The sequence below is a fragment of the Neltuma alba genome, unplaced genomic scaffold, assembly GCF_004799145.2.
Source record: "Neltuma alba isolate B1F8T4 unplaced genomic scaffold, ASM479914v2 tig00012250_pilon, whole genome shotgun sequence".
NCBI classification, from domain to species: Eukaryota; Viridiplantae; Streptophyta; class Magnoliopsida; order Fabales; family Fabaceae; genus Neltuma; species Neltuma alba.
The window spans coordinates 183,219-194,013 of record NW_021636776.1 but is presented as its reverse complement, the minus strand read 5'-3'; the positions used below and the strand labels follow the sequence as shown (position 1 = coordinate 194,013).

The following is a 10,795-nucleotide window of genomic DNA, read 5'->3' as shown; positions in this document are numbered from 1 at the left end:
TTGGAGTTTTTACTGCTGACCTGCAGTCTGTTTTGTGGGCTCATTTCTTTGTCCCAGTGTTGTTTTCTTCCTTTTTAATAGATTATTTTATTACTTTATTATATTCTACTTATTACAAACAAAGTGTTATAAATAGCACCGAAGATAGTTTTTTTTTTTGTTATAAATTTATCTTAACAATGTATTATTGATAAATATATTTGACTGGAAAATTCAAAAATATAATTGATAAAGAATATACTTCATATATTGAATTTAGCATTTAGATTGTTTATTTTATATGTTGAATTATACAATTAATCAATATCAATTATCACTGTCTCTTTTTTCTAAGAAATTATCAATTTTAATGTAAATTATGATACTTACGCCTACATTATTGTTCATATAAATATGATTCATCTCAAATTCTGTAATGATTTAATTCAAGGCTTCAAGTTGTTATTAAACTCATGGTAATTTTATGCACCCAAAAATATAATTGGATCGTAATTTTTATTTTAAAAAAATAAAGATATGAATACAATTGCAATTGTTTAATTTTTTAAATGCATACATGTTCTAGGAATATTTAATTGTTGTATTAAAAATTTCAATTCAATAGAAAATAATGAAATACACGATAGAACCGGTATTTCCTTATGTTTTGTTGAATCTTTTTACAATATTTAATATTATAAAATCAATTATACATGTATTTATGGGACAATAGCAAAAAAAAAAAATTTGAAATTTTGAAAATACCAAATAAAAAATACCAATAAAAATTTATTGTTATTTATAAATTCAGATTTGTCAATACTAAATAAAATTATCTTATCAAACTTGATTTTAAATTTGTAATTTTAAATTTCTTTTTTTATTATTCTCCTTATATTTATTGGTTTTGTATTAAAAATATTACGGTATTGCCCGCTTCTTTTTGTCTGTTTCGTCCGTACATGCTCCTTCTTTTGATTAGACCTTTCACTCGTCGTTCGTCAAATCATATCTTTTACTTCCCCCATTCTCACCCTTACACCTGGATGGCTCCGATTCTTTCCCTCCAAAACGCCTTTCCTTCCATCCACCCCATTTCGTATTCCTGACGTGGCATTCCCTCATCACCCCCCCACGTCACGCTCCTACCCCCGATCTCTGGTATCGGGAGAGGAGAGGCACCACACGGCCGTCGTTTGCTCCCCAGGGATTTTACACTTTTATCCTTCCACCTGGAGCTTCCTTTAGCCCAACAAACTAACAAAGTCCTCACCCTAGTGTCTATTTCTGGTAATGCGTACAATAAACTAATAAAGTCACCCACGAGCCACGAAAGACAAAGTGCCAGCTTTTTATTTGCCGAGATTTTATTTACATTGGCCACTTACAGCACTCCTTGTCGGACACGTGGCTCTTCCCCACTGGTCCATTCGGTTGCGTACTTTTTCAGAACATCTCAAATGTTTTTACTGAATAATTATAAAATTTTGTTTATAAACTATAAATAAAATCTTATAATTAAAACACGTAGTATAAAACACAACTAAAGAGCCTTTCAAGTTTCAGCATTAAATCCTACTACTACTATTATTATTATGGGTTAATATAATTTTTTATTTTTTAAATTTGTTTTTATTTTACTTTTAATCTTTCAAATTTTAAATTATGAGTTTTGGTTCTTTTATGTTTTTATTAAATTATAAGACAAATATTTTAAATAAAAAAATATTTAGAATTTAAAAAATCAAAATCAAAATGATAAAAATTTTAAAAAATAAAAAATTATATTAATCATATTATTATTATGAGTTAATATAATTTTTGATTCACCGTATTTATAGAAATTCCCTGCAATTTTTTGGCCGGGTAATTGTAACATGGTTGAAAAAGTAAACGACAATATGTCACCAAGAAAAAAGATAATAATTAATTAATGTATTAACTAAATGTCACAAATAATCAAGATTACCTTAACTCCATCCGAATCGAGGCCCCTCAAAACCATCACCGTTGATTCTAACAGAAAGAGGACATTGACAGAAATAAAAACTATAAGTAACCTCTTTCTCTTGCTGACAAAAGATATTAAAAGGAAAGGACAACTAAAAAACAGAGGCGAATTCATATGGTGATGATGAATAATGAGGATACTGCAGAGGAGGTCTATTCCCCGGCAGGATCAGGGGATCGCGCCCGCCTGTTGAGCGGCTCGGCTTCGCTGGTTGACGCTGGGTTCTCCGAGCGAGTTTCGCAGCTGCCGCATGAACTAACAGCGTCGAGCACTCCTACTGGACTCGAAGGCCGCTCCGGCTCGGCTCCGGGGCATTTATAGCCAGCATAGGGACACGTGTCCACCACGTAATCCTCCATTAGTTGGTGACAGCTTCTCACCATTTCCTGTCCCCGAAGAAGAAAGTTTCTTTCAATAAATAAAGACACCAAATTTTGTCACCCACACACGCACACTCCTTTCCATGCTTCTCACTTTCTTCCATTTTCTTTTCTTTTCGGGAACCCAAAAAATACTCAGCCCTTAATCTGCGTTATACACAATGCAGCTGGAATCATTTGACGTTATAATGCAAAAGTCATTTTCAAGGTCACAAACACGTTTAGTAATTACGTTCCCCGTTCTGATCCAATAATTTACCTATTCGAATTATTAAAGACGTAAGATTTATTATAGCACAGAAATAACCTGTGAAAGGGTAAAACAAGATTATGAATAATTTATATTCACGACTAAGGAGTATGCGGGTACTTTGTTTACTCCATCATGGAAGAACGGCGGCGATTGGCCCTGGCCAGCTGAACAGAGAACCGCAGCGGCCGCTATGGCCGACGGCGCAAAACCCAAGAAATCAATAACTGTAATGTTATTCACAGAGATCGGAGTAGTGAGTTAGATAAATCACAAATAACAGGGATCCATTGAGAAAACCGTTAAGTGGAGTCAGGTATATGTGGTACCGAGGGCGGTGCTGAGGATGAGATTGGAAGCAGCGGAGAAGAGCCGGGCTATGGAATCGGGTTGCGGGTCGCAAGAGAGCTTAGAGATGAAGTAATGGAGATAATCGAAGGGTGTTATGGAGCGTAATCTCCAGCTTAGCTTGGTCATGACACACAGCTCCATTCTTTGAATCGTTTTGGGTTCGAATACAAATCTGGGATCCACTAATTGAAGGTCCAGTAACAGAGGCACTTCAGGTTCCTCCATTTTCGCCGCTAAAGACAAGCATGCCACTGATAGCAGATGATACTCCCACTGACTTTGTCGCTGCGAATAACAAGAAATCACGTCAGATATTTCCCCGGGAAATCTGATATTTTCTGGAAGAACCTCGATTTTCTTCGCATGGGAGGTACCGGAAGTGGAGAGCAAGACAGAAAACGATCGAGGTAGTTGACTGAGAGGAACGCCGTTACCGGACGAAACTCGTAGTGTGCGCGAACCTGCATTTTCCACAGATCGACAGACAAATCAAATCAGAAAATCCAACAAACAACTGTTCAAATACGTTATGTAACTGGCGCGTCAGGCGCGTTGATGCGGACCTTCAAGATCCAGTTGATGGAGTCTTGGCGAGCGGTTACGTCGATTAAACGAAAACGGCACCGCCGCAGGTAATCTGGGTCGGGCATGTGCTGTGCCTCGACGTCGATGAGTCCGCCGATGGTTGCGTCGTCTGAAGGAGGTGAATACGGCTGCAAGTACGGCGGCGACGTCCTTTGGTTTTCACCGTAGACAACTTCATCGGCAACCTCACCGCACAGCAAGTCACCGGCGGCCGGCGAGCAAGACATTGTGTAGGTGGATGGTGAAAGAGTACGAAAGTCCGGTCACAACTCCCAACAGCAATGATGGCGCTGCGTTTGGTTTGGTCATGGCTGGGAATCAAGAGCCTGGGCTTGACATTGTTTAAAAGCTGGATAGAAGATTTTTGTACGGCGTTCTTCGTTTGTCTGTTTTGCTTCTGCGGGTGAGTTACAGAGCTTGAGAAATGAGGAGGGAGGAGTCGGGAAGCAGGGACGAGACAGGGGAAAAGAGAGAAGCGAAAGTGGGAGGCTAAAGGGGAGCAAGCGTATTAATGCTAATGAGATGTGAGGTGGTGATTTCTCCGTCGCTATTTGATGGATTATTTCTCATACTTTCATATTTTTATTATGGGACATATTTCTTTTTGCCAATAAATTGTAATGGGACAATTACGTCAAACGACGAGAGAAGTACCATATGCTAAAAGGTCTTTAAAATTATAAGTATTCTGAAAAGTTAAAGGCCAAATTCTAAATTGTAAAATATTCTTTTTGCCGATAGAGTGTAAAATATTTTATAAAAAAACAATATCATGTTGATAAAAAAATTGTTAAAATTAATTATGGACGATAAATATGTAAAAATTGTTATTTTTTCTCACAAAAATTTTTATTAATAAGAAGAGAAAAAAGTATAGGACAGAGTTAAAAAAAAATACCCATCCGGTTCTTAATATATGACCTAATTATTGAGTTGATTTTGGTCCTAAATATAATACCTACCTCTCATATTTATCAATTTTCTCTAAATTACCTTTATGGATATTTTCTCAACTATAATTAAGTAGAAGAAGAAGAGGTATTAAGAAAGATGATTATAGTATTTTATGAAAAACGTGTCATTTTTCTTATAATTAACTAATTTACCTAGCTTTCTCGATGTAATCAAATTAGTTAAATAGGTCTTATATTAAGGATCGGAAGTGTATTAAAGTAAAAAGAATTGTGTGAGAGAACAAAAATGTGGCGGTTGAAGAGTGTGCATAAATCAGGAAAGAAATAATGCAGAATGAGCGAGTCAAGATAGGAAATTAACAAGAAAAATTGAGACATCATCTAAGTATACTTTTATAAACAAAAACAGGTTGTGGTGGGTCTTTCTTGTAAGAATAAACAGAGGGATTAGATTGTAAGCGTGGCAAGACAAAAATTGCAAGGTATAATTGGATGATTTCGAAGTATGACTAGTGAGGACAATTCTTTTGTTATTATCGTACTTTCGTGTTAAATCATGCTCCTTGTTTTCAATTGTTTCTATTGTACATAGTTAACTTGTGAATTATTGCTTCAAATCATTATTTAACAATGGCGAGATGTATGCAATAGTCCTTGTATAGTTCTCATTAACTGTTCACATGGAGCATGCTGCTTTTGTCTCACTAATAATTGTATGAGGACTAAAAGATCAATTGCTTCTATTCTACATCATGAATCCTGTTAATTATTACTAATTTTGGTTCTTACATGCAATTCTCTCCCGTTATATACTAAGTTTTACATTTAAGAACAGCATTTTATTTTTATTTCAACTGGGTTTTAAAACGGAAACATGTAATTATGTATTGTCGGTTCTAATTACAAAACTTCATTTATAGCCAACAAAATTTTGCAATCAGTACTCTAACAAAAGTGATGTTTTCATGAAAAGTCAGAGATTTCTTGATTCCCCTTGTCTGTGTGTCGAGTGTTTTTTTCGCGATTTTAAGTAACCCAACCGAAGAATTTGTGCCCCCATTATTTATGAATTTACAATAAACAGAATAAATACATGAAAATCATGTGTTTTTTGGAACTTTTCTTGTTTGTTTGGCCAACTGTATTTGTTGAAACTTGAAAATTTATAAATTCTTTCTTTTTAATTGACAAAAACACTGCTTTAAAAACTGGAAAAGTGATCAGAATAACAACCTGAGAGGCTATATGTTCGTTTTACGGGTTGGTCAATTGATAGATAATCATAAATGTAGAGTCTTGCCTTAGGTGAACATCTCTGTAAATATTGAAAGAAATACTATATATCGAAGCCCTTTTCTTTTGTTTTTTTTTTTAAGATTCCCATGAGAAAAATTATCCTTAAGAATAAAATCAGGTTAACATGATTTTTTATTTTTCAAGTTTATTTTTATTTTAGTTTTGATTTTTTAAATTTTAAATCATAAGTTTTAATTCTTTTAAAGGTAAAATAATTCAATTTTTTATTAAATTATACGAAGCAATACTTTAAATGAAAATAAATTTGAAGGACTAAATCCTATGATTTTAAACCTGAAAAACTAAAATCAAAATAAAAATAAACTTGAAAGACTAAAAATTATACTAACCCGTGAAACAACACACAAAGTATGAAAAAAAAAATCTTCAGATCAGAGAAAAACAACAGAAACAAACACTAGCCAACTTCTTCACACAAGACTTTATGATTAGCATCCCTATTTGAGATTCTAAAGAAGAAGGTATTCGGCATAGAATCCAATCAGAAGGACACATTTCTTTAAAAGAGCATTCATAAGCCAGTTAGTAATCAAGTTGACTTTTCTAAGAATCTAAATAATATTAAATAATATAATAGCCCACCAATAAAAGTTGGTCTAACGGAAATAGCTAGTCCCTCACAACATGACAAACCAAAGTTCAAATCCCCACTGAAAAAAGTGTTCACATTTAGTGCCAAATAATGTCTCAAATCGGATTATCTTTAATAGAAAGATAACTATACTTTAATAAATAAATAATATAATGGTCCCGATCAGTTTCCTTTTAATAAGAAACTATCGAATAGCTATGACATTCTTGTTTACACAAGACACAGGTTCTTTACTATCAGATTCATATACCACATTTTCCAAATCTTCGTAAGAGACTCTAACCACAAAACTAATAGCTTGTCTGGTAAAAACCGCTTTCGCAATGATTATAAATTTTATATAATCACCAGAATTTCATACAAGTATCTGTAAATAAAATAATCATCATCAATTAATTTCATATCTAAAATTTAGAAAGCCAGCTGGAGTGCATTATAATTAATGTTCCTCGATTTTCTGGTTCCTTTTTCTCCCCAACTTTTAGCCCAACCCTCCGTATGCTGGACTGATTAATGCCAAATCATCGTGAAGCCGCACATGTGATAATAAATTTTGAAATAAAACAAGTATACTATAGGAGTAATAACAAATTGTTAAATTGTTAAAAAAAAAAATCCTAGAAACGTTTTTCTTTTTGGTCAAATCTAAATAATGTCTGTTAATGACTATGATTAAAAGTAGATGTCACGCGGACAATGACATAATTTGAAGGGTAATAATTGTGAAGCAGAGAAACGTTTTAGCCAAACCAGTCAGACACAGAGGAGCAAGTCAATGTGTGCGTCTCATTTTGGAAGAATTAGAACCTGTCCTTATTTTATTTAATTTTATTCCTGCATTTTTTTCTTCAATGCTAATATGAAAAACTCTTCTCCACCGTTTTGAAAACAATAAATGAGATTTTTTTTGGCTTATTTTAGCCTACGAAATTTTCAGTGATACTATATTTATGCATTTCAACTAAAAAGTTACGTTAATCATGTGAAGCAAAATTTCATCGAGTTTGTTGCTCTAGAGATTGTAAAGAAGCCAATCCATTGCGAAAGGATAACATTGTTCACGAAAGAGCGAGAAAACTGTCATCAGTTCTTGCGAGGGATCAAATCACGATCGAAGCCTTCATCTTCCTCCAATCGAGCATAGGTTTCTCTCCTTGAGTCCGTAAAACCAGAGAATAGCCATAGCTATATCCACCTAATATTTTTGATCTTCCTCTTCTCAAACAACACAGGATGACAGATCACAACCAGCACCAGCAGCAACCCGTTGGAGTTCCACCACCGCAAGGTCCTCATCCTTCACTTTCTCTTCGTGCATTTGATCATCGTCTTTATAGGCTCGTGGTTATCGACGACGATGTCAACATTATAGGAATTTATAATCTCGTTGTGATTTTGAATTGTCTGAATCTGCAGGGTATCCACCGCCGGAGACAGTTTCGAAGGACAGTTATCCTCAGCCGGGGCACTCATCGCCTGGATATCCACCGCCAGGATATCCGCCGCAGGGATATCCGCCGCAGGGGTATCCGCCTCAGGGATATCCGCCCCAAGGATATCCTCCCCCGCCGTATCCTGCCGGCCAAGGATATCCACCGCCGTACTATGGACCCCAATACGCTCAACAACCCCCGCCACCGAAAAAAGATTCCGCCGACGATTGCTTGACAGGATGGTAAGTCCTTCTTCTTCTTGTCTTCTCTGTGTTCTTTGTGATTCAGTGCGATCCGGTCACCACCGGTGATTCCTCTGTGTCGCGCGGGGCGGCAGGGTTCCCGCGTTGTTAGGCGCGGTATTCGTGTTTTCTTGGCTGCATTTTGCTGCGAACCTTTTGCTTTCCCCTCTCTCTCGGTTGATTAGGGACGGTGATTTCGTCATTTTTCAGTTCCATAATTTATTTTTTCGACATGGTTTTCTCAAAGTCGTACTCCTTTCTATTTATTCTTTGATTTTGATTTCATTTTACATATATGCAGAATCTTAAAGTTTTAAAATAATTTAAATCTTCCCACAAACAATGCTAATTTCTTAAAAACATTTATGATGATTAAGCATTGCTATTTATTATTTTTGAAGTTAAGGAGGCTTTTGGTGTCATTATTCATTGGGCTTTAAGGGAGAAAAGTAGACCGAGATTTTATAAATTTAGATTTAAGAACCCAATTAGAATAATTTATAAGCAGTTTTTTAATTATAATTTACGAAATATGACATAAGTATATGAAATAAATTTTATCTCGATATATGTAAAATATCTTTATAAGTGATTTTAAAAGTGATAACAAACATGGCTTAAATTCAATCTTCCAACTAGCTTTTAGAGTATTAACTATTAAGGAGGTGTTTGGCAATCTCCAAACCATGGTTTCAGAAACACTTTTCCGTAAAACGAGGCAAATTTCTTCACATATTTACTTCGCAAACCGTAAAAGCACTTCTGAAACCATGATTTGATTTTTATCCAAACACCCCCTAAATATTACTATCTCCGGTCCTCATTATAAAACCTAATTTGTATCTTATTTGTAAAGACTGTAAATGATGTCTTATAATTAAAACCGAAGATAGTACTATAAAATATTTCACAATTAGGCTTTCTTTACTCCACTTCTGTTAACAAACATGCTTCTATAATTAAAGTTACTTTTCAATCCGCCGACTATTTGATGTACCATGATTATATTTGCAATTTTGGTGCAGTTGTGCTGCTCTATGCTGTTGCTGTATGCTGGATGCGTGCTTCTAAGAAGTCACCAATTACGTTATGCAAATTATGGATTCCGTCAAGTGCGTTCGTTCAACGCACAAAATATTTTTCTTGTTTTTCTAATATTGTTTAATTGTTTGATTATTATTTCTTTTTGCTCCAATTTTTTTTAATTATTATGAATAGATGACCTATTGGCATTGCTATTAAAAGGCCCACTGCCCTGCAGGTTCGGTGTTCTGTTAGGTCCCAAGTTAGCTTCCAACCCTGCTGAACGACTTTAATCATTGTTCCTCAACCAAACTAGGATAGCTTTCCTGTATTTACGTACAATTCAAAATAAACCATATTACTACTTAAAAAAAAAAAAGTAAAGCTTACATTTTTCATATATTGTATTGATGGAGTCTTAATTGTAGGTTACTACCTAAAATTTTTTATTTTTTTAAAACTATCTTTTTTTTTGGGGCCAGGGTAAAGCCATCTTACTGTTGTCACATAATCTATAATGACATCGATCATCATTATATAATACTCCTCCGATTATTAATATAAGACCTGTTTAACTCATTTAATTAGATTAAAAAAGTTAGTTAATTATAAAAAAATAACATATTTTTCTAAAATAGTGTAATCATCTTTTTTAATGTCGTTCCTCCCTCTTCTACTTGATTATAGTTGAGGGAGTATCCATAATGATAATTTAAAACAAACTGATAAATATGAAAAAATAGGTATTATCTTTATGATCAATATCAACTCAATAATTAGATCATCTATTAAAGAACATAAGAGTATATAATAAAAGATTTATCAGAAGCTGCTAAACTAAATTACTCACATGGGAAAATTTATTTGTAAGTGTAATTGAAGGGACCATTTTTCTGTTATAGGTTCTGCGCGGTTTTTAACCAAACTAGATCTAGCATGTTCCCTCGTAAATGTGTAATCATTGCTGTGCAATGATGGCCAAAAAAAGAAAAAATTGCTACGCAATTACTTCAATTAAAAATGAACAATGCATCACTTTGTTTTGGTATCGTTTTATTATTTGGAAAGTCTCTAGCATGTCATAAATAATTTTTTTAATTACCCGGGCATTGAAAAAATTTAAGATTTTTTTAAATATGTATAAAATAAACAGTTAAAAGAGAATAAATTATTTTGTAATGGAGTCACAGTTAAAATAAACAAGCAATACCCTATGCAATTGCATAGAACTACACTTCTTTAGGCGAAAGGAGATGGTAATAGTTAATTATCATAGGTAATTTGTATAAGCACAGGTGTAACAAACAAATCAGACAAGTGAAGTTCTTTGAGTCCAGAAGGCACCTCTTGCAACTATGTTTGTTCTGATGGGAGCTCTAGCCTTCAAATCTGCGCACACTTCATTAGAATTACAATAGTTATTAATCATTATATTTTAAGTTACCAACGACGATTCTTTCAGAGTCAATATTAGAATTAATTGTATATTAGCTGTCAAGTGTATTAGCTTAGCTGTCAATATTAGAGTTAGTTATAACCATCAGTTTCAAAATAGAAAAGCCACGTGTATGTCTTACTAGCTTTAACTGGATGATCCTATTTGGTCAAATATCTAGCGACAAACTCCTATATTCCTTTCATTACTGGCTGTATATACTGTAAGCTTGTAGTTCAATAAGATTGATTCATTTACTTTTACTTCAGATTCTTCATAATCA

At 34.1% G+C, this 10,795-nt stretch overlaps 1 protein-coding gene across 2 annotated transcripts; it reads right to left on the bottom strand.

Annotated features, from left to right (window-relative positions):
• Positions 1–1,883: 1,883 nt before the first annotated feature.
• LOC114725389 (cyclin-D1-1) lies at positions 1,884–4,071 on the bottom strand. Of its 2 annotated transcripts, none has more exons than XM_028911901.1 (5): positions 3,535–4,071; positions 3,346–3,432; positions 2,950–3,256; positions 2,741–2,847; positions 1,884–2,376 (listed from the first exon to the last, which is right to left on the bottom strand). In XM_028911901.1, exons 1-5 carry the CDS (start codon positions 3,781–3,783, stop codon positions 2,143–2,145), a joined length of 984 nt encoding a protein of 327 aa, XP_028767734.1. In that variant the 5' UTR covers positions 3,784–4,071; the 3' UTR covers positions 1,884–2,142. The 2 variants fall into 2 exon arrangements, with proteins under 2 accessions (XP_028767734.1, XP_028767735.1); XM_028911902.1 differs by having other exon boundaries at positions 2,316–2,376; positions 2,678–2,847; positions 3,535–4,070.
• Positions 4,072–10,795: the final 6,724 nt, after the last annotated feature.